Consider the following 23,313-nt stretch of genomic DNA (forward strand, 5'->3'; position numbering starts at 1 on the left):
TAGAGACCTTGAGGTGCTGGGGAATGGCCAGAGAAGGGCAGTGAGCTGGTGAAGGGTCTGGAGAACAAGTCTCACAAGGAACAACCAAGGGAGCTGGGGTAGTTTAGCCTGGGCAAGAGGAGGCTCAGGAGGGACTTTGTTGCTGCATATAGCTGCCTGAAAGGAGGGTGCAGCAAGGTGGGAGTTGGTCTCTTCTCACATATAATAGCACCAGGCTGACAGGACAAGTTACTCTGAAAGGGTTGTTCAGCATTGAAAGAGGTTGCCTGGGAAATTGGTTGAGTTACCAGTCCTGGAGGCATTTAAAAAACATATGCATGTGGTGCTTGAAGCCATGGTTTAGTGGTGGCCTTGGCAGTGCTGAGTTAATGGCTGGACTTGGTGATCTTCAAGGTCCTTTCTGACTGAAATGATTCCGTCATTCTGCATCTCTCACCTCTCACCTTGAGTTTTTGTTTGGATATTGCTTACCCAGAGAGGGCATGGCCAGGAGGACCTCAAGATCACCTTAAATGATCTCATGTAATCGCAGGCCTCTACATTCTACTGAACTACTGCTCAGTATGGAGATGGTGTGTTGAAACCCGGGCAGTGAAATGCCTCTCGGTCCAAGAGCAACTTCATTCTTGGAAACCCAGGCATCTCCTTAACAAATTGATAATTATCTGGCTAGCAAACAGACTAATAAACTACCTCTGCTGTGAGGTGTGTAATTTCCCAAAATATTTCCCAAATTGTGTGTCAAAGCATGCCTCCAACCTGCTCACTGAATCCACCAAGCAGAGAAGATCCTGCAGGATTGGGGAGTTTTCTATAAACTAAATAAGGATAAATGAGAAAATAAAGCAATATCAAATTGTCATATTTCTCCTGAAATGGACTTTTCAAGACTTGCTTTCTCAAAATCAAAAGGAATTGGTTTGATTTTTCTCATCTGTGTATCATATTTTCCGACTGCCGAAGAGTAACATTGAAAAGAGTTATTGGTTTTTTTATAGAAGAACAGGATTATTTAAAAAACTTGTTATTTCTGGACAAGTAGAGATACTTAAGTCAGGGCATGCTGTAGGCTAACATTTAATAATGCAATGAGGAAAAACAGGAATCACACAATCAAAGAAATTAATCTTAATGTGTTTTTGTGAAAAGAACAATTAGATTGAAAATGCTGCTGAGCAGCACAAAACCAGCAATACATGATTTATTATAAGTTAATTTCTCTTTTGGTACCAGGTTGGGGACTTCTTCCCACTTGCTTTCTCAGTACAGAATATCAGCAAGGGAAATAGCAGTCTGCCTCCCCGCAGGTTCCTGAGCTGATGAGCTGATGAGCTGCTGCTTTCGAGATTCAGCTCTCCTTCCAGTCTGAGGTTTTCAGTCTGTGAGTGACCTATGCTACAAGCAAAGCAGGAAAGTTAATACTGTTCTTAATTAATCTCTGCAGGATTCATTTATGTTTATGCAAATTAGGAAGAGGACGAGTAGGTAAACGTCTGCAACTGTCAAAAAGCTGCCGGTGATTGCACGGCTGTGACAAAGTGCTGAAATGATTGCTGCAGCAGTGAAGCAAGGAAATCTCAAAGAAGAGGCAATCACATGTGAGGCAGGAGCTCTCCCCATTCTCCTCCTTAGAGAAACAGAGCTATTCCAGATGTTCTGCTTCTGAACTGCTTGTGAACCTTGTACTATTGTAAGCTCAGGCATTCGCAGATTATTTATTGTACTTTTTATTGTGCCTTTGCTGCTCACCGAAGGTGATGGAATTGAATAAATTCTATTTAATTTTACCTTTTCTGTATTGTATAATCTATCTTCTTTATATGGATGCAGCTGCTTGGTCTCAGGCTCCAAAGGCATTGCAATGCAATTCTCCCTGTCTCTGTGCGTGTGTGTGAATATTCCCCTACAAGAAAGAAAATTATTAGTCAGTTGTTATATTCCCTTCTGCAGCTAATGAAAAATATAAAGTATTTTTATGATGGATGTGAATAATAGATATCACCACCCACAACCTTCCTCTGCCATGCATGTGGGGTGTCTCACATCACACGCAAGGCAAGGAAGAGAGAACCAGTGGGGAGAGCAGCTCTGTCTGTGCCTCCATGCTCCTCTAACCTCATGAGATGCAGAGTTTTTGGCTGGGTACTGCGTGTGAGTTGTGTGCTGATATTCCCCACAGCTGCGTTGCCTTTCCATAGATGATCTAACATGTCCATACATCCACTAACATGTATGGATAGACACACCACGCCCACCATTCATGATAGACACACCACGCTCACCATTCATGACTGATGACTTCTCATCTTGTAACCCCTTGTCTTGTGAGGCCATGATTACCTGTAACAATGGTGCCAAAGTGGGACAGTGGTGCATGGAGGCTGAGGAGTAACATGAAGGTTGTGCTGCTGTGCTCTACCCTTCCTTTTTTCTGCCGTAGTCTACCTCTCATGTTGGAAATTTGTCACTTCTGTGAACCTTTCTCATGTTGGGAGGTGGATGGAGTAGTTGGACTCTCCTAATAAACTCTGCCCAAGAAGAGGCTGAGAAGGATTTTCAGCAAAGGACTTTTGTTGACACCAACACTTTGCCTCCATGGCTGTTGCTTGTACCCCAAAAGCACCATAAAAAAGGCTGTCAGCATTTCCCAATGCAGCTCTGACTTTAGAGATACCTGGGTTTCTTTCAAATAAGCTAGACAGAAGCACTACAACTTCAGGATATGCTCAACCCAAACTCACCAGAAATATGACTAAACCCTCTCTGGAGCAGCATGCAGGAATAAGTGGGATGAGCTAATGCTGATCCATCTGGTGTTGCAGCAGAGTGTGTTAATGAAAGATCTCATTCCCTCCAGCTGCAACTATTTCATTCCAGGGATAAAGAAAAAAAGTAATATTTGATTTCTTAGTCATAATCAAGCAATGTTTTAATAAAATAAAAAGGTTTAGGATAAACAAAATGTTATATAAAATATTAAAATTTACATATCAACATAAAATTTATATATTCACTATAAATCAAACGGGAAATATAAAAGAGTCATTCAGAGGGATGAAAAAGAGATCATGATTCTTCCTCTTGGCATCCTTGGTGGTTGATTGAGAAATGACAGTGCATGTCCTGTCTTGGCTAGAGCTGCTTCAGTACCTCAGTTTTCCCATCATTGAAAAAATGTGATGGAAAATTCTAGTTTGTCTGGCTGAATCTCCACAAGACAAAGAGTCTTGAGAGTACAACACCCAGAGCTTTTCCACAGAACCGCAACCATTGAAATTTGGGGTTTTTCTTAGAGCTGTGAACAAAAGGATACCAACAGAAAAAGCAACTTCAAAAATTCTAGGAGACTCACCTGGAAAAGGAAAAATTGAGTTTAAAATCTAAAATTTGGCTAATCAGAGGTGAGAGCCCAAGTCCTCGCATCCAGGGAAACTGTTCAACCTACTTGGAGGTATAGGGGCATGCCTGTATAAAAATTTCTTCTTTGTTAGTACTGCTGCCCTACTTACCAGTCCTACTGGTACTGTGTTGCCCCTCTAGTTACTGGTTAGCCTCTGGTCCTGCCACAAGTCCTTCCAGGTCTCAAGTGGGCTCAGAGCACAGCTGCAAGATTGGAGCCCCAGGAGAGGATTTCCCTATCTAGTTTAAAGATTGTGCTTCAGGCACAAGGATTTAGGTTTAGGCCAGACCCCTGGGCAGTGTGTTAGGCAGTCACTGAGTTTCCTGTTCTAACAGTTTTGTACACCTTTATTGACAGAAACTCAAAAGTTAGAAGGACTTGATCCCCTGTGAACTCTGGTGGCCATGGAGTGTTTTCTCCTTTTATTCATGGAGACTGTTGGAGAACAAAAAGGCTGAGGCAGTTCAGTGCCTTTGAGAGCCTGGGTTTAAGCTCATGTGACAATATTGGAAAACCTACACTTGAAATCAGACTCAATGCTGGAAGGTGAACTGCTTCTTCAGAGTGAATGACAAAAAGGAGTCATTGGACTAACCTCTAGCATGTTCACTTGAGGGGGGTGAAATGCTTAATAAAAAATAAATTTTCACAATGATACAGATTCTATGCTTATATTCTGGTAAAACTACTCCAGTTGGGTGTTACATAAATGAAAATATCAGATGTGCCATAGTTGAATGTCAACATGGGAAGTAAGGGAGCAGAGCATGCTTAGTGCTTTGTTTGAAATCAGGCCAGGAATGCTGGGACTGAGGGATACTGAGCCACAGGAACAGCATCTTGAGCAATTATTAAAATGTTAAAAAAATGCTGCTCTCAATCAGTGCCTACTGATTGTATGATGCAGTCCACTGCTGATAATACTAAACAGAATGCATCCTGTATAATTGCTCCTCCCAGTGCTTTTGTCTAACCATGGAAAAAACCCCTGCATGGCTAAGCTGCAATATTAAAAGTATGAAGCCATGGGATGGTGTAATGCTCTGTGTGTGGTATGGCGTGGTGGTGAGACAAAGTGAAAAGTAATTGGAAACAATTTCATTGGACACAGCAAAAGTTTGGCATCGTATTTATGATGGACCTGCATGTGCAAGAAATCCATTTGTCACAATGGCAGCAGGGCTGTCTGCACAGACCTACAGTTTTTCTCTGCATTGCCAAAAAGGGGGCTGCCAAATTAGGGGGCTGCTCTGAGGGCAGGAACTCCCTACAGCCCGCCTGTTTATGGGCAGATCCCAAATTGGACTTCAGGTATGCATTCATTTGGTGCAATCAACGGGAATAAAGTTACACAAACACTGTTGTGCTGATCTGCTCAGCTGTCGGATTAATCTGAAATGGCCACTGAGCACCCAGAAGCAAACACATCTCTAACCTAAACCCTCTCCCGCCGCCACAGAGTGCTTCCAGAGTGCTCATCCAGCCGCAGTGTGGAGCCTGTTTAACAAAGGGCATGGGAACATTAGCAAACAGGTGCGAGAGGCGCGTAGGACACCGATGGGTGTGCGAGCTGGGAGATGCCACAGCGGGACCCAGGCGGTGCCGGCTCCTAGCACGGGGCAGCCAGCCCCGCAGCCAGCCCTGCACCGCCCCGCCGCAGGGCACTGCAGCTCCCGAGCCTCTTCCACTTCCAAGAGCTGCCAGGGAGAATGAACCTCATCGTCTCTCCACTTATGGAAGCATGTGGTTGCCATGGGGGGAATAGGCGAGAGGAGAATCTCTCAGTAGCATAATCCGATTCAACTGAGATTCGGCTCGCGCTGAAAACAGCTGGCTGTTTGCCCAGAACAGAGAATGAACTTTACAGGATTTCGAGTGAGCGAGCCCCGTCTTCAAAAGCATTCCTCTGGTAAAGCAACATGCTCCACCGGATCTCATCTGAAGACCTGTTAGACGGAGGCTGCTCAGGTACTCAGAGTAAACCGACATTGATATTGGCAAAAGAAACAGTTCCTATAAATAGAAATTACCGACCTGAAGCCTAAAAATTAAAAAAAAAAAAAAAAGAAAGTAATTTTGAGTATCACATCTATCTGATTTCCCTGGGAAACACTGCATGGCTTTACAGCCGCATTTCCCTGCTTACCATGAATGTTCATCTCATCTTCACAGCTTTGTGTAAGGTTCACACAAACAGAAATATAAACAAAAATAAGTAGAGGGGAACAGAATGGAAAAGCTGAAATTTCAAATGTATGTAACTTAAAGGACTTAGCAAAATTATCATGTAATATGTTTCAGAGAGACATGATCGATTAAAAAGACACCTCCTCTGAGCCTAATTCAATTTTCGAAGTGAAATATCTTTATCTTTAGAGTAAGAAATATTGAACCCACGTTCATTCCATTTCTCTTTGGGGAGTCTCCCAGTATTTGAAAGAGACAAACACAACACCTCAACAAGCCTCGCCCAGGCATGAACTTCAAGTGCACTGTCTCTATGAAAAATGTATGGAGCTCTGAACTTTACAGCGACTGCCATGCCTCCCTCAGTCCCTTACGTGCCTCTGGCAGTGTAAGAGCCAGGGCGCTGTTCAGAGGCGATTTTTTCTTTACACTTTTCCCAGTTGGCTCAAGGCGACACCGGCCGTGCCGCGTTTCAGAAGACAAGTGCACGGCAACTCCCGGGTGTTCACACAGCACCGGCCAGCGCGTGAAGAGCCGTGCCGCCCAGCCCTGAGCATCTCCAGCCCAAAGAAACAACCCCCCCAAAAAGACAACTAAACACCCCGAAGAAAACCGATGAGCACTTAATGGGGCAAAGTTCGGATCCCCGCCGACGTCTCCCCCTCTCCCCCCAGCGCGGAGCTCAGCTGGACGCCGGCAGCGCCCTGGGGAGCCCCGCGGGACCGGCCCCGGCCGCGCTGCCCCGGCGGCTCCCGGCGCGCTGGCCCCGCGGGGCGCGGGGGCGCTGCCGCCGCCGCGGGCTCCCCCTGCCGGCCCCGCCGCGCTCGCCGCCGGCCCCGCGCCGCGCCGGGCTCCGCGGGGCTCGGGGGCTCCGCGCCGCGCCGCGCCGGGCCGGGCCGTGCCGCGGCAGCAGCCGCGCGTCGGGGGAGCGCGGGGCGGTGGCGAGCGGGAACAAAGGGGATCGGGGCGGCGCAGCGGCGGCGGCTCCGCCGGGGGGAGGCACCGGCTGGGCGCGGGGGGTGTGGGAGGAGGAGGAGGAGGGTCGCCAAACTGCTGCCACTTCGTCGGCCGTGAGCGGCACTCGCTGGCGGCGGCGGCAGCATCCCGCCCCTCGCTGCATGGCAGCCCAGTGAGGGAGGAGCGGGCGAGGGTCTGGAGCTGCCCGGAAGCCGAGGGAGCCAGCGCCGGCGGCAGCAGCGCCCGCCGCCCTCCCGCCGGGATGCGCCCCGCTCTCCGCTGAGGCGCAGCCCCGCCGCGATGCTCTCCCCCGAGCGCCACCGCCACCACCGCCACCCCCCGCCGCCGCAGCCGCCGCCGCCGCCGCACCACCCGCCGCAGCCCAGCCATGTCGTGGCCACCATCGAGAACCTGCCGGCGGAGGGCGGCAGTGGCGGCGGCAGGAGCGGCATCTCCGCGCCCTCCTCCAGCGTGCGCCAGAGGATCAGGAAAGTGCTGAACAGGTGAGGCCAGGGGATGGAGCGGGGCTCTGGCTACACGGCACGGTGCCGCTCGCCCTGGGGCGCGCAGGTCCCGAGGGCCGCCGTCGGAGGGGCCCCGACCCGGCCCGGTCTGGCTCGGCTCGGCTCGGTCGGGCTGGGCTGGGCTGGCAGCGCCTTTCCCCACAGAAGCCCCGGGCGGGCAGGGAGCGACGGCGCGGAGCCTCCCCCGGCCCATTGTTGCCTGCGAGGCGGCGGCGTGAGCGCCAGCCCGCGCCCTCCGCGCCGGTGCCGGTGGCACCTGCCGTGTCCCCAGGCACAGCTCCGCAGCGGAGCCCCGCGCCTCCCGCCGGCTCCCGCTTGCCTGGCCCGTCACGGACAGGCGCGGGGCGGCGGGAGGAGGCAGCAGGCATCCCCGCTGCCGCAGCCCGGCCGGTGGCGGAGGCGCCGCCGGGGAAGTTGGAGCGGCGGGAGAGGGGAAGGGGAAGGGGCGATCCCCGGGGCTCCCGGCCGGGGTCCGCCAGCAGCGGCCGGGCGCGGCCTGATGCTCCGGGGTGGCGTCGTGTGGGATCTCTGCCCGGTCCCGAGCAGCTCCCGTGCCCCCGGAGCAGCCCGCTGGAGCTGCCGACGAGAGGCAGCTGGGCTCGCCCCTGCGTGTGGCTCAGAGCGGCCAGTGCAAAGATGGGAAAACTGCAGGGTACTCGGGAGTAAATTGTTTCACCGAAGGCACAAGAAAACGCTAGAACCATCTTAGTTAATCCTTTACGCTCCCCTCTCTGCCGGTTGTTTCTTTTGCATTGCGTTTGATTAGGGCAAAGGGTTTTACTACAAAAGAGTCCATCCAGTGCCTAACTGGTTGCTCTTCTCCAGAAGGAGCTCCTGTCTGAAAAGGCAGCTGGAGCCATCACTTCTGCCTAATGACTCTTACGTGCTAAACAGAGCGGTTGCAGCAATGGGATGGTGCGTACCAGCCTTGGCCTCATTGTCCCGGCGTCAGTTTCAGATTCGTGTAACATGGACGAGCTACTGAGCCCAGCTACTCTAAATGGGTGTATTAGGTTTGAAGATGAAGCTTTTAAATATTAAAAAATTACAATTCTTACAAGTGTTACACTGTTAAAAATACGTGAAGCTATTTGCTCTCAGAACAATTACACGGAATTAATTGTTACCATTCCAGGAGAATTCCCCAAACCTTCAGTGACACAGGAAATACTTACCTTTATAATTTGAGCATGACAAAGGTTGAAAAGAAGTTGAACCAAGTAAGAGGTGCTTCAACTCAGTTACACATTTCCTTGTACCACATGCGTTTTGCAAGTCTCCCTATTGAAAGATTGGCTCAATTCCTCAACCCGACAGTCCCTGTCATCTTAGGCATCCTGTGCTTGCAAGATCCCACCCTCCTTCTGCTTGGTCATCCTGAGGTGTGTGTCGGTCCTGAAACAAGACACTAGAGAAAAGATGTTTTCCCAGGGCCACCAGGAGAAACATGAAGACGTGGTGAAGAGATCAGATACAAAAGCAATAGGCTCTCCTGTGCAAGGGTGGTAATAATGACCTCTGGGGAGTCATCAGATTGACCACAGTCTTCATGGAGGTGTTGGATTAATTCATGCAGTTTAAACAGTTACCATGCTTATGCATGTATATGACTGAGCTGTAGATAAAATGTCAAATCAATTTTTAATTTTTTTTTAAGGGGGGGGCGGGGGAAGGGTAGAAATTTGCTCTGGTGACCGAAGTTCAAATCTGTTCTGATTTATAAACTTGAACCTAGAAATGAGATCTCTCATCGCCCAGAAGAGCAGCCTAAGGAACAGGAGTCAGTCACTCTTTCATGATTGTGTTCTTACCTCCTCCTCAAACATGAAATAACCCTAATTTTTTTTCCAAATTTATGTGATTTATGGAGAAGGAGAAGACATGTTACTGAAGTGTTTTAATTCTTAGCCAGTCCCACATTCTGTATCAACAGAAATTTTTCAAAAGTTAGATTTCCTTAAGTTTCTTTCAATTTTGCATGGGAACTAATGTTTCCATGTATCATCACAGCTTTCATCAGTATTTCTGTTGATACAGTGACATGGATTCTGACACAATGTTTATATTTTCATTCTCTATGGAAACAATAGCCTGAAAATACATGTGGGAAATAAAGAAATATGTATGCCATATCCGGAAAGAAATAGGAGACCCCAACAAACCAAACATTGGCTTTTCCAATTGTTTTTCCCCTGGAAGAGGGTAATACTTTATCTGTGCTATCTATATTTTGTGTGCACCATTTGCTTGACACCCATTAGTGGAAGGCTCCTGACTGGTTCGTTGTGCTTCTGTTTTCTGCTACATAAAGCAGGGGGTCTTCAGGCAGACATCAAAATAAAAAGGTTGACAGCAACTGGGGCTGCCAGAAACCTGCTTTTGGCTGATGGAATCACAGAATGGTTTGGGTTGGAAGGGACCTTTAAAGGTCACCTAATCCAACCCCTGCTGCCATCAGCAGGAACATCTAATCTAGATTAGGTTGTTCAGAGCCACATCCAACCTGACTGTGATTGTTTCCAGGTATGAGGCATCTACCACATTTCTGGGCAGTCTCTTTCAGAGTTTCACCAACCTCATAATAAAAAATTTCTTCCTTATATCTAATCTTTTAATTTAAAACCCTTGTCCTGTCACAAGAGGCCCTGCTAAGAAGTCTGTGCCCAGGGAGGGGACAGACTCTAGTGTGGTCAAGGAGGAAACCAGACATCAGGAGAAAGGACATAGATACTGGCAGAAACTGATCATTGTTTCTTTCTCACTTTCTTTGTAGCAGTTTGGTTACCCAGGCACTTGCTGATTCCTGAATTGCCTTCCATGGCAATTCAGAAATTAAAATTAAACAATTAAACACATTGAAATTGTTTTACAAGCTATGGAAGCTTATTTTAACTTCACCTTCCAACCTCTCTCTGTTCACTCAGTATATCTGAAGGTAAGAGAGAAACACTGGAACAACCCCTGCAGGGTATTTGTGAGAGAACACACTGAAAGCAGAGCTGGTTGCCTGTAAAATCAGTGATCACAGCAAACAGTGCACTCTGAAAAAAGTTGTCCATAGCAAAAAAGCAGAAAGTAATTAAAACACAAAAGTGAATGGTTGGAATTATGAAGGACTGGAGATGCTCAGCACAATTATGGGATTTACTGGAATAGTTTGTCTGTAAGTTCTGGGCTGCTAGTGATCGCGAACAGGACCTGCTGCAACAAGATTAAACTTGCTGTTATCCTTGAAGTAGTTGTGGTGCTTAGGGATGTGGTTTAATGGTGGACCTGCTAGTGCTGGGTTAATGGTTGGACTCCAGGATCTTGGAGGTCTTTTCCAACTTTAATGATTCTATGGTTCTGAGTTGGGAGAGGATGGCTTTGAGTTGCTGTAGCAACTCAAAGGGGAAATGTTGTGCTGCAGATATGTTCCTGGACCTGTGACTCACATCCATGGTCCATAAATCCCATCTGCAGGGCCCTGCCTGGTACCTTCCTAGTGACATTTGCTGAGCAGGTGTCCCTGACTGACTGTGCCCTGCTATGCTGCAGGGAAGAGCAAGAATAATGATGGCTGCTTGACTGCTTGGTTACTTGCTTCCCCAAATTTCTGTGAAGCCAAAACTGGACTCCACAAACTCTGTCTGTTTGTAGAGGACCACTTAATAAGCAGTGACTTAATTATTCCTCATCGACTCCCACCTCTAGTGGGGAGATAGAAAATAAATGATGTGGTTTGGAGTTCTGTGGTTCTCTGTGCCTCCGCCCCAGCAAGCACCTACGTATTTCAGGGTCCCAGCTTGCTTCATCTGGCTGCATTCCAGCACAAGAGGCAGCTTGTCTCCCTTTCCTGCACTCCCTGGGTGATCTGAAGGGCAGAGACTCACCTGGCAGATTCTCCTGTGGCCCCTGAAACCTTTTGAACTAATTTACAGGTTGATCTCACGTTGGGAACTGTGGTTGTCACCTCTTGAGAGGAACTGGACAGACAACAAACATTGCTGAAACACAGGGGGAGCAGGTTGCCAACTAATCTCTTTGGGGGATTATTGCAAATTGTCTCTAAATGAAAGCCAACAAGCGAGATACCTGCTTATACATGGGCATTATCTCTGTAGCCCTGGGCAGCAGGACAGGGAGGGAAAATGAAGTTTCTGCAAGCAAAAGGAGTTAATATCTTTAGGTACTATGGCAAAGTTATTTCAGCTAAGTAAATGAGATTATTCCTGGAAACAAAGTATTGCATAGCTGTGTTGATGAACTCAGGTCTCCAGAGAAATGTCTAAGGCACTTCTATTGTATTGCTTTCCTTGACAAGGACTTTTTAGACAGCTGGATGGCACATGCATTTTTCTTGGTTTACCCACTTCTATCATTTAGACCTTCCTTAAGGAATACGAGTTATAAAGTCTGGCTGTGCCTTATCTTGCTGTTTCGAGGTTGTCTTCATGGGCTTTTTCTTGCTGGCAGCTGCTGAATGGCACTTTGTATTTCTCAGAATTTTCCTAAAAATCATATCAGAATATTAGAGACATACTCAACTTGAATCAGAAAATGGAATAAGAGCTATTTCAGCCATTCAGTCCCATCTCATCTTTTAAATAGCTTTATAGTTATGTTCTCTGCACTAGTGAATTGCAAAAGTTATCTATGGAGCAGTGTGACTCTCTCTGCTTCTTTGCTCACTTATTTACTTTGCCAAGTAAATTTCAGCCTTATGTAAAAGCCACTGCATGGTCTAATTCCTGTCTTAGGAAAAGGAAAAGAAAAATGTTTCTAATAAGTATAATTCATTAAATTAGGTAGAGATGTATTGAACAAAATTATCTGAAGAAAAGCAATTTAGGTTCTTTTTGAAAGAAAGCTTGTCTGTTTGGGTTCAGTCTGAGTAAAACTTTTGATTTTTTAGTGTGTTACAGGCCCAATTCCTCTCTGATACTGGAGTTGAGGAACAGTTTGGCCCACTAGCTGACTAACTTTGAACTTGACCTGTGTGTCAAAGCTACTAACTCTTCAGGGATGGGAGCTGTTTAAATGGCCCTGCAAGCATTGAATGCTATAACCCAATGTGTTTTTTTTCCCCTAATAACATGCACCTGCATAATAAATCAGACATAGGGATTTTATGTACTAAAAAGAACTTGAAGCTGAATAATAACAAAATTGAGATGATAAGTTTCATTGCCCGAAAGCAAAAATGTCTTTCAGTTGACTGATCAGAGAGGCAAACAAACCAAATAATTTATGGCATTTTTCCTTAATGAAAAGCAAGTCAAGGATCAAACATATAATTTATGAATCCAAAAAAAGAGTGAGTATTCATGACCTTCAGTTGCTTTGCTTTCTTCTTCAAAACAAAAGAATTTGCTTCCTTGGGATTTTTATTTTTGAAAAGTACAAATAGCTCCTCAAAGTCCATCCAGAATAACAGTGACTGTAGAAAAATGAGCCTGAGCTCAATTCAGATAGCCACAGTTCTCCTTTCAGGTAAAAATATTTATACCATTCTGAAGTAAGTCAAAGAAAATGAGATCAGAGCATAAATAAAGCAACTAGGTTGGCTTTCTTGTGCCTGTTAGTACTATTCTTTTTGGTTGAGGAAGTGGGAAGGTCACATCTGCCTGTAGGAAAGCATCCTGGCAGAGGATAAAGAAATGAAGTGATGAAAAATTGTCCATTCTTTCCTTTTCTCACTAGTTAACTTGTAATCTCCATTTTGTAAGCAAACAACTTCTGCAAACTAGCTGTGTTCCCAATGATTAGGGTGCATAAGGGAAATAACAGGAGCAAAAGATGCTCTTCCTCTTCTCCAAACAATTTATTTCAGTGAATGCACACTTAACGTATTGGCATGCCATAGCACACCCAAAATGCTTTGATTTAGGAGCGAAGATCAGCTAAAGCACAAAAAGCTTCCATGTTTTTGATGCAGCATGCCCTGGAAATCTGTCCAAGTTTGGTTTCAAAGTGTCTGAGTGTCATTTCCTAGCAGGTTTAGAAGCCAGGATTGGGAAGCTTTGTCCCTCTTGCCTTGTTTTTGCTCCTGGGAATTTGCACTTTAGGAGATACAAGCCTTGCTGGTCCTGTTCTGCAGTAGGGATTGTTTGAAGTGATGTGATATCCGAAGTGCACTGTAATCCAAACCCGACAGCCCCCATACTGAGTGGGAAAAGATTTCCCTAGGAGGGGCAATTCAGGAGGGTAGAATATGTGGGTGTCTTCTGTCTACCTAAGACATTCAAAGTGCTGCTACTTACTGGGTGCCTGTCTGTAAGTGGGAATTTTTGACACTGGCTGTGCTGTGGGCTTTGGGAAGGGGTTACTGCCTCTTGAACTAGGGGGGTTTCAAAGGAGCAGCACCATAAATGGCTCCATAGAGAAAGCGGGAGGAATGGACAGAGTGGCTCTTATGGGATGGACAGAGCAGCTTTAATGTGCTAATGAGGGGAAGGCCAGATGCCAGCAGCGATCAGAAGGGCTCTTTGTGGCTCTGTCTCTTTGGAGATGGCTGGAGTCTCTGTCCTTATCGGGGTTGTTTCTGCAGGCAGAGGGAAACACTGGGGCTATTAGTGAGGTGTTCCCTTCCTTTAAGTCAGCAGATAGCCTTACAGATTAGCACTTGAATACTGATTAGGGCTAATTACCAGGAAAGCTTAGGAAAAAGAAGTTGCTGAAGAAGCTTGACAATAGAAACTACAAAAAATTAGTCCCCAAGCCCAACAACAACAGAAGTCTCATGCTCAAAGGCTTGTGAGCAGAGCTCAAACTCAGCTGAAATCACTTGTTGCAAGAACAGCTGTATGGGGACTCATAAATTACTATGACTGTAAAGTGTGTAAGTATTGGTAGTTCTGAGATTCATGTTGTGAGCTGCCTGCTCTACCTGTCTGTGCTTATTTATGTCTGTCATCCATCTAGCTGAGATTTTTACTGAAGACCCCTCAAGTTTTGAAGTTCGTCTTTCAGCTTTCTCCGACTTGGTTTCTCTCGTGATTTAAGAAAACATTTCTTCAATACATATTCAGTCTCGGTCATTTTTCTCGGAGACACCAAACGATTGAGGTAGCAGGTTTGACTCCCATGAACCACCTTTTCCTCAGTGCAGGAGGGAGCATCCCCACGGCCTGGCTGTGCTGGATGAGCACACCCATACAGCAACACTGCGCCCTACATCTGCAGGGAGTGTGCTGGCTTTTTGGGAAGTGCCATGGCACACGGGGATAGACAAATAATTTCCCTTGTGGGTGACCCTTGATCTCACCAGAAAGGTCTGTCCACAAATGATGCCATGCAGGCTCCATAGTAAAAAATAGGGATGCTTATTAAGCCAGTCTTCTGTTTATAGCTGATACAGTAACTTCAGTCCATAATTTCAGATTCCCTTTGGTGTAGTGGTCACCTTACACTGCCTGTTCCCCATGTAATATGAAAGGTCACACTCCATCTTCAGATAGGTCTGACCTGTGGCAGGAACTTTGGAGCTGGATAATGAATTTTCTCTTTTGCTATAACTTTTTTTCCTAACAGAAAATGTAGATGAGTCAAAACCTTCTCAAGAAGGGTTGGTCTTTCTTGAGACTGTGTGTTTAGTAAGGTTTCTTATGTCCAGACTAGATTTTTTTGGTTGGAGAGCAAGTAAGACTTCATGGTAATCTGATGATGGGAGTGCTTATGTAGGAGACCATGATTAACTCTGCTTTGCTGCATCCCTGAAGGCAGCTGTGAGCACTTGTACTGTGAGGTTCCCTTGGGATGAAGAACCTCAAAAAGGGCATGGTTTTATCTTGATGCAAAACATGAGAAACTTTGAAAATTAAAAGTTTACAACTGGAAGATGCTTCCCCCCCCACCCCCCACCCCCTCAGCTCATCTTCCAAGGCATTTCAGGCTTCAGGGCGCTCATTTACAAAAGCACGCCATGCTTGAAACAGATTGCTGCATCTCTAATACAGATAAATGAAGTAATTTCTGTCCAGTAACAAGACCATAGCTCTAGTGTTAACTTCACCTGTAAGCCAGTATTAGTTGATAATGGAATGAAAACAAAATTTTAAGCATTTTTATTGATGTCCATTAGTTTACTTAGTCCTCTTTGGCATTCATTTGTCAAAGGAGCTGTTGTATGTGTGTATGTCCAGAAGTATGTAATCCGGCTGCACTGATTTTAAAATGGTGCTGTCTTCTGGGCCACATTTAGTCTCATTAGTTTTCTCATCTGGCAAGTGTTTCTTGATGGGAGTTGGCTTTTTCTGCTTTCCATTTGGTAGAAATGGAATATGAGTTAAGAGGGGTGTCAATCTTTCCCCCTCTTTAGTGAAATAGAGGAGAAACCGTTGACATTGTGGGAGGGAGATGCCAGAATTTTTTCCTGCTCTGATACCTCTTTATCAACTTTTCATGGCAGAAGAGAGCTCTGCAGCTCCACTCCTAGATCTCTCCAGCCTAATAACTAAAATTCTGGTCCTTAATGTAGCCTTGAGGTGGCTATCTCAGAGCTTTTCCGGGGAAGGGGGAGTTTGAGGGAGCTGGGCTGGGCTGAATTAGAGTGGTGCAAGGTAGAAGAGGGGGGAATTCTCTCTCCTTTTTGTTGAAGAGAGGAGGTAGATGTCTAAGTCTTCAAGAGGAGGCCTGAAGTGAGTCACTGAAAGGTAGGGGCCAAATGCTCCAAGGAGGGATAAGGCATAAGCTGTACCCTCTATGATGCTTTCTGATTTTTACCAAGATTTCAGTCTTTGTCTACCCAGATGCCTCTGTGGCTTTCCCAGGGTACAATATTATTCTGCATGGATCTTTTGGGTTTTTTTTTTTTGCCCTATGATGGTGAGACAAATGCTAAAAAATTAAATTAATCACCTTGTGATTATTTTAAATCCTGGTACTTTATGGAGTTTAAACACCTTGGTATTTCTGGGCCTAATCTGGGCCATTTGCCTTCTGAAATCTCTTCTTACTTGAAGCTGAGTGCTGTAAAGAAACTAAGGGTTTCTTTCCTGTTGCTGCTTTCTTTTTCTCTCTCTGCTGCTGTTACAGACATGAAATGCTTTTGAATATGTTTTTTTTTAATTCCCTCCTGCCAGTATATTGAGGTCTGTAGGGAATGTCCGGGGTAGGTTGAAAGTGAGAAGGGACAGAAAACAGCAAGTAGGATAGGTAGAGTAGAGCAGTGAGCTGGAAAATATTTTAATGGGTATGGGATTTGATACTTGAAGGAAGTAAAACTTTAATGTTGTAGATATAATTTTCATCAGACTGGGTATGAGGATTAAGTACCCTTAGGCAGAAAAAGTTTACAAGCTTCATCCCATGTAGTGGGGAAAAAGCCATCACAGAAATATAAGTAATGATCAACTGAAGTGCCTCCTTGTCCTGGTTTGGGACAAATTTGGAAGGGAGTTTCCAAAGGGAAGGTTCCCTAAAGGGCAAAATTCAGCAGCCCTACTTGTTCTGGAGAAAAGTTGAGAAAACTGTTTATTTAACAAGTAAAGTATTCACAAGCATAAAAAATGAATAATATTAAACAATAAAACCTCTTGCTGTTCTGAAGAGATGGCAAATTCAGAAAGTCTTTCTATAATTCAGAGAGAATCCTTTGTGGGTGTTTCTCAGCTCACTGAGTCCCTCAGGTGCTGGAATGCAGTGCCCTGGGCCCTGGACACTAGTGTGAGCTCCTGATGTGTTTTCCAGGTTTTTGGTCCAGAGCAGGTTTGAACAGTTCCAGGAAAAGAAAAAGCTACAGCCCAGGGAACTTATCTGCCTGAGCTAGCTAAAAAAACCTAACTAAAAAGCAAAGGAGAGCTCTCTCCTGCTGTCTGTCCATGCTGCAGACAATACAGTCTATGAGAAGGAAAGCTGAAGCTCTTATCTCTGTGTTTTTGAAAACACCATGAAAAAACTCCATTGCTTTTCCTTTTCCCCCCTCTTCACTCTTGGATCTAGTTTTAAAGGCACACAACTTATTTCTGAGCTAAACAGATGAATGGGGATACAATTCAGCATCAAAAAGTCACCCCAGGACACTACTTTTCCTGCATAACCTACCAGACATGCACAGGTAACTTCCAGTCAGATTTTGATACCTGACCTCTGCTGTCAGGTGCCTGATGTGCTGAGTGGGGCACTGTAGTAAAAGGACTTTCAGCATTTGCAGAGATGCTGTCCAACTTGTCCCAGAGCAGACAGCACCTGTGGGTAGCCCTGGAGACCTTGTTCCATTGCTGCCTCCTCACATTCTTCTGCCAAAGCTGCTTTTCGCTCGTGCTCACCAGCAATTTTTGGCAGTGTACTTAAGGAGTTTCTTTTTGGGTCCGTTCTGTGGTGGGGGAATCATGTCTTCAATGACATTCAGTAGATTCCAGAACATTTGGAGGATTTAATCTAGAAGAACAGGGGCAAGGTGATGTGATGGTTATCATACATGTATGAAGGCACCTCTTACAGGCACTGAAAAGGTAAATTCCATGTTTTCTGTCATTTAAACATAATGGTGATAGCAGAACAACTGTGCAATAGCAGAAATGCCCTCAAGGACTGAGGCAGAGTGGTCAAGGTAAGATGCAGTGCCATGATGGTGGTTGAAGGGTTGCCAGAAATGAAATAGTTACACTGGATTTGTGTTAACCAAGCAAAATCTCTGCGGTTCTGAGTTGGTCCTGCTCTAGAGGGGTTTCTTGAGTTTCAGAACCCAAGTAATTCCCTTGTTATTCACTTGAAAAATTCTGTCTGTAACTGTGTGTAAGCATGTGATATCTTTTAGTTACCTAAAATCAACTTCCCATTATAAATAAATAAATTCTAGCTCATTCTAACTTGTAGAAGAATTTCTGTTAAATTTGATGTCTGAAATTGTCCATAAATATTGATTTGGTATGCATTACTGTGTTAATGGAGCTTATTATTACTCAGCTAGATTAATTTATTAGATTTATCCCTACATTACAACCTATAGATGTATTGAGATATGAGCCCACAGAATCAATACCAATTTCTTTCCTCATTTATGAATGTTCTTACTAACATCCAGAACACTGTTACACTCAAGAGCATTTAGCTGCCATTTATTGTGAAAGAATGCACTCCAACAATTTTAAATTTGTCTTTTTTCTTTTTCCTTTAATGATTATTTTTTCCATTTATCTGGGCACTTGTTTGGACAAAATGCCAAGTATCAAGCTTCAAATGAGTCATGATCCAATCATTGGGTCTAGCAGTAACTTAGGTGTGCAAAACTAGGGCTCTGAGACTAGACCTAATCTTTGAGATGCATTTTGGCTGCTGTTCTGTGTGGCAGGCCCAAAGTGGGAGAGGGAACAAAGGTACAAATGTAACTTCTCCTAAGTTGCCTGCCAAATGTGCTGTATTTGCATGTTTTCCTTTGAGCAGCGGCCATGCATGCATTTATCTTTCAGAAGCAGCAGTGTTTGGCTGAGGAGCAGTTGCAAAGACCAGCTGAAATGGGCAACTGATGTGCAGCTCATTCACTTGCTTCCAGAGCTTGAGCTGTTGAAAGCTCATGGTGGGAAGTAAAAGAAGTGGGGTCCAGAAGAAATATGGTGTTAGGAAGCTGTTTGATCACTTCTGCCTCTGCTGCAATGCAAGACTGGTAGTCAGCATTGATGGCAGGGAGAGACAAGTCTTCAGACAGTCCTAACACTGACATTTCTATTCCCATCACAGCTCCAGTGGTGTTTTGGGATAATGTCCTTCCTTCTTCTGGGCAGACCAGAAATAGTCTGTAACTCTCAGGAAGAGAATTGCAGAGACTGTTTGGTCTCAGCCCAGCCTTTAAACGCAATTCTAAGCAGCTCACCAGACATTTATGTGGAGAAATTTATGTGGAGAGAAATCTCCAGCAGCTGCATATGCACAGAGATAATGTTTCATCCAGTGGTCTGTAAGGTGAAACTCTGTACAATTCACTTTCCTCTGGACAGTCTTTCTTTCTTATTTTCCAGTAAAAGTTGCTATATTCGCTGAGTATGCTTCTTATCTGACCAGTTTTTGGCTTGTATTTAACTGTTGCTGCTGTAGCTGCTGCTTGTGCACCACTGCAGTTACTGGGCATTAAAACCTCAGGCCTGATAGACGAAATACAGCATGCACAAAAGGATCAACCAGGTGATAAATGGGAAAAAAAACACCCCCCCAAAATATCATATATAAGTATGATGCAGAAGTAGGCATCAGAGTCAGAAAAGTGGTAAGTTGCCCCGTGAATACTGTCTGCCTGACCCAGCTGTGGGGTTTGGGACCAAAGCCAGAGCAGGGTGATTTGTGTTATCCTGACTGGGCAAGACTAAAAGTTACAGGACAGCTGATGGACAAAATGCAGCTTTACCAATGTGTGCAGTGCAGGACAGGAAGGGTAGGCTTTTGCCTGTTTTGTTTTCAGGAGAAGCTGTATTGCAGCAGCAGATGAGGGGAAATACTGTGTTTTAAAGGTCTTGGAGAGAAGTTACATGTAGTAGTTTCTGATTTACAGTCCAGAATTAGAAACCTATTGGTTTTTTTTGGCCCTGGGTGAATCTCTCAACCTCGCTGGGTCTGGTTCAGCACCTGTAAAATGGGGACAATTAAACTTAACTACCTGGAAGAGTTGTTGATTAGTTAATGCTTGTGAAATGCTACACAGTGCTATAAAACAGAGCCTAGTACTCAGAAACATCTGGTTTACAGTTACTCTAATGCTTCTCTGAAACTTTATGGGCAAACTTTGCCAAGGAACAGCATGATTAATGTGTGCACTACATGAAGGCATTGGGAGATGAGGAACAGACAACTTTTCCAAAGCATCTAACTTTCCTCAGGTACATTCTCTCAAAATATAAGAGGTTTCCCAAGAGCACCTGAAGTGGCCTGGGACTGAAAGCAGTGTCAGGTGAATTTGGGGCTGCAGAATGAGGCACTTCATGAATGGCAGAAGACCTCCTTGCTCCACTCTATCTTCTTGTTCTTATTCTTGACCCTGCCCAGCTTCTTCCCCCTTTATTTTTCTGATGGAACTGTTTGCAAGGTACCATTGAAAAACAGGTTGGTGGTTTGATTCAGATGGGAAAAAATGGGATAAAAATGGGGAAAAGTTTCTGCCATTGTTGGTTTGTGTTTCCAGATGGATCTTATCTCCAGTGTACTTTATCATGTGGCTACACACATACGGACTCTGAGGCTGGTACATAGTGGAGTCTGGGGCAGTTGAAATTCTCCTGACACTGGAGATGGTCCCACAAGCCACGTTACCCAGATAGAAAAGGTGACATCACAGAGCTTAGAAAGTGTGCTAGTGAGCTAACCCTTTTTCCTGCCTCCAAAGACAAGTTACACTGATTTCATTGGAGACATGCATGGCAGCACAGAGCAATCATTTGGTGAAAAGCCGATCCTGGATGAAGCTCATCACGTTGTGTGTGAAACTCTGCTAACAAAAGGGACAGAGCTAAGAATGTGCTAGAGACTAGCTTGTAATAATTTCTGAGATTTGCATCTTGACTATTATTTGAGATACTTACAATGTGAATATGTGCATTATATGAATAATGCACATGCATACATATTGATTTGGTTTAATAGGAGACTGATTAAAAAAAAATAGAAGCAGTGGTGGAGGGAAGAAACCATTTCCAAATCCATCACTCCTTCATTGATACCTAGAAATTATTAAGAGAAGGTCACAAGTTACCTCATGTGAAGATTCAACTTCTCAGTCATTTTACAGAGCTGGGTAAGATGAACATGAGCTAAGGCTGAGAAATGAATTTGTTCTTAACAGAATATCATGAACTGCCAAAAGGAGGTTGCACTTCTGTCTCTTCCCTGCTCCTGGCCAAATTACTCCTTCTACTTCTGCTAAGCCAGGTTTGGTTTCCATCACAGGCAGATAACTAAAATCACAGATCATTAACCCAGCTGAAAAAAGCCGCTGTCGTAGATGGGTTTTTAGCTAACTTTTGATTAAACTAGAGCCTGGACTGATGATGAAAGGAAGGAGGCTGTGAGCAAGGAGCAGAGAGAAGTAAAGGCAGAGGAGGTGAGGAAAACAGAGATGGGAGGTAAAAGAAACTGGAAAGAAGGAAGGCAAAGTATATCTTTCTATGGTCTCAAGCTTTTTATTTGGCTCATCTGTATTGTAATACCATGCCTGACCTGACTACTTACTGCCAAAGTCTTTAGCTTTCTCCTGTCTTCTTGTTCCAAACCTTAGTATGATGTTCCTGTTGAAATGAACACATGTGAGACCTGTTGGCTATTGACAGCTGGTAAACAATCAGCTGTAGCCAATTCCTCACTCAGGTAGGGGGGAAGAAGTGTGAGTATACACAGAGAGGGAAAAGAAAGTTGCCAGATACCAGGTAGTGTGATTGTGAGTGGGGGTGGTGGAAAAATGTGTGCTGTTACACCTGTAAGTACTTGTTGTTGGAGGAGATGGTGGAGGTGTGATGCAGGCCTAAATTGACAGTAGTCTTTTTTGTTACAAGTTAAATTTATTTAGTTTAGGCAAGCCTGAGTTCAGTGACGATAGGCATTTGTGAAAACCTTAGTGTAAGCATACTCTGTGTTTCCCTGTTGATAGAAAATGGAAGGGGAGCCTTATCCATGAAACAGATTCTTTTCCACAGTAAATAAAAGAGCAGGTGCATGTTCAGCAGGTCTAAAATCATTATATCTGGTGTGCAGCAGTGCTCCGTGACTCACTTCTGCCTCCCTGCCAAGGTGTGCAGTAACTTCTTTGCAGTGGCTGACTAGAAAAATAGCCCAATCAGCGGTGGCCAAAATTGGTGGCCACTGAACTGGATTATCTCTCTTTCCATGACAGCATGTGATGTACTATAGTATTCTCCTATAGTCCAGTGTGAATTGCTGTTTTTATCTGGCTGATGTGATCTTGGAGGCTTATTGCCATTTCCTGACCTCTTTCTTTCTGGAGCCAGCAGCCATGCACAAGCTTTCCCAAAACTGTGCCTCTGATCTGCAATCCTGTAACATCAGTTACCAAAATAATTCTTTAAGAGCAAAATACCCACCAGTCTGGCCACCTTAGGAATGGTCAGGAGATTGTACTGACAGATTGCTTTCTGGAAGCATTTCTCTGTTAGTCCTGCTTCCCAAATTGATCCTGTATCCTCCTAGCTGTTGTATTTTCACTTGCAGTACTGTTGTATAGAGGTGCTGCACAGTTCCAATGTATCAGTTCACAACAACTTCTTCTCTCCTGCAGGAAGCAAAGCTTTTTTGTATTTAGAGCACCAAAACCACAGGTAAGGAGGAAAAGGGAGAGATCATCTTCAGACTGGGAAGATGTCTATTAGTTTTAAAGAAAACAAAATAACAACACTTCACCCTTTTCACTCCCAGGAAAAAAACCCTCAAATCTCCAAAAAGCAAAACCACACAAAGAAATACCACCAAACCCAGCAACCTTGCTATAGCACATTATACAGTGATTTGTGTTTTGATACCAAAATGAGTGTGCAGGAAGCTAGGGAAGAAGCTTTCAGGTAAATTCTGCCAGTGTTTGAATACCATTTCTTGGGAGTAGAGAAATGCAACACAACAAAAACTCACTTTGTCTGTCTGTGTTCAAGTATGCTTCTGTGTCATAAAAATAAATTACCATGTAGGGAAGGACCTGCTTCTTGCTGTTTTGGTGTCTCCTGATGGCCATGACTCTGATCTTAGGCAGGCAGAGATAGACAATAAACTAGCTTGCAGGTGTGCTGTGGTACAACCACATTGGCTGTTTTTACAAACTCGGTGATGGTGATGTCCTGAAAGAGGGAAAGAAGACAAAAGACTTATGGTATGAGTAAAGAAAATACATCATCAATGCAGGAAAAAGTGGTATGTCTGTTCTTAAGATGAATTCCTAGCTGGACCCCAAAGTACTTGATAATCCCCAGTTTTGTTTCCTTTGCCTGTCCAACTCTCCTTTTCTCCGCTGACATGCAGCCTCCCTCCACAGCCACAGCAGCACCATGGTTTCAATATTTTCTGTAAAGGAAGGGGGAGTAAGGGGAGAGTCCCCCATGCCTGGTTAAGAGGGTCTATTATAGAGGATTAACTGTGCCCAGACAATGCAGCCCCTCGAGGAGCCCGTTACCCTTTTGAGATGCGTGTGTGGGTAAGAGGGCACACTGCTGTCCCTGTATCCCAGCCCAAGTGCGTGTGGTTCCATGCCCTGGTTGCTATGACAATTAATCGCGTCTTTTAAGGGCTGGTGCCGACTACAGATCCCTGTAAATTGCCTGAAAGACTAGTTAAAGCTGCTCC

The 23,313-nt window shown here is 44.9% G+C and overlaps 1 protein-coding gene and 3 long non-coding RNA genes across 5 annotated transcripts in view; 1 reads left to right on the forward strand and 3 right to left on the reverse strand.

Annotated features, from left to right (window-relative positions):
- Nucleotides 1-1,201: 1,201 nt before the first annotated feature.
- Nucleotides 1,202-2,254, reverse strand: LOC135298072 (uncharacterized). The gene is made up of 3 exons (XR_010360044.1): nt 2,116-2,254; nt 1,789-1,903; nt 1,202-1,395 (listed from the first exon to the last, which is right to left on the reverse strand). It is a non-coding gene; the product is annotated as an uncharacterized LOC135298072 (long non-coding RNA).
- A 4,203-nt stretch (nt 2,255-6,457) lies between these two features.
- Nucleotides 6,458-23,313, forward strand: part of SLC35F1 (solute carrier family 35 member F1) — a 225,747-nt gene continuing 208,891 nt past the window's right edge. Inside the window, exon 1 of one of the 2 annotated variants that reach the window (XM_064413007.1) lies at nt 6,458-7,047. In XM_064413007.1, coding sequence (XP_064269077.1) covers nt 6,845-7,047 — 203 coding nt within the window. In that variant the 5' untranslated portion in view covers nt 6,458-6,844. The remainder of the gene's footprint in view (nt 7,048-23,313) is intronic. The other variant, XM_064413006.1, reaches the window with a different exon arrangement.
- LOC135296561 (uncharacterized) lies at nt 19,214-21,723 on the reverse strand. The gene is made up of 2 exons (XR_010358631.1): nt 20,726-21,723; nt 19,214-19,605 (listed from the first exon to the last, which is right to left on the reverse strand). It is a non-coding gene; the product is annotated as an uncharacterized LOC135296561 (long non-coding RNA).
- Nucleotides 21,729-23,261, reverse strand: LOC135296560 (uncharacterized). The gene is made up of 3 exons (XR_010358630.1): nt 23,144-23,261; nt 22,609-22,811; nt 21,729-22,255 (listed from the first exon to the last, which is right to left on the reverse strand). It is a non-coding gene; the product is annotated as an uncharacterized LOC135296560 (long non-coding RNA).

This window comes from Passer domesticus, chromosome 3 (assembly GCF_036417665.1).
Source record: "Passer domesticus isolate bPasDom1 chromosome 3, bPasDom1.hap1, whole genome shotgun sequence".
Taxonomy (NCBI): domain Eukaryota; kingdom Metazoa; phylum Chordata; class Aves; order Passeriformes; family Passeridae; genus Passer; species Passer domesticus.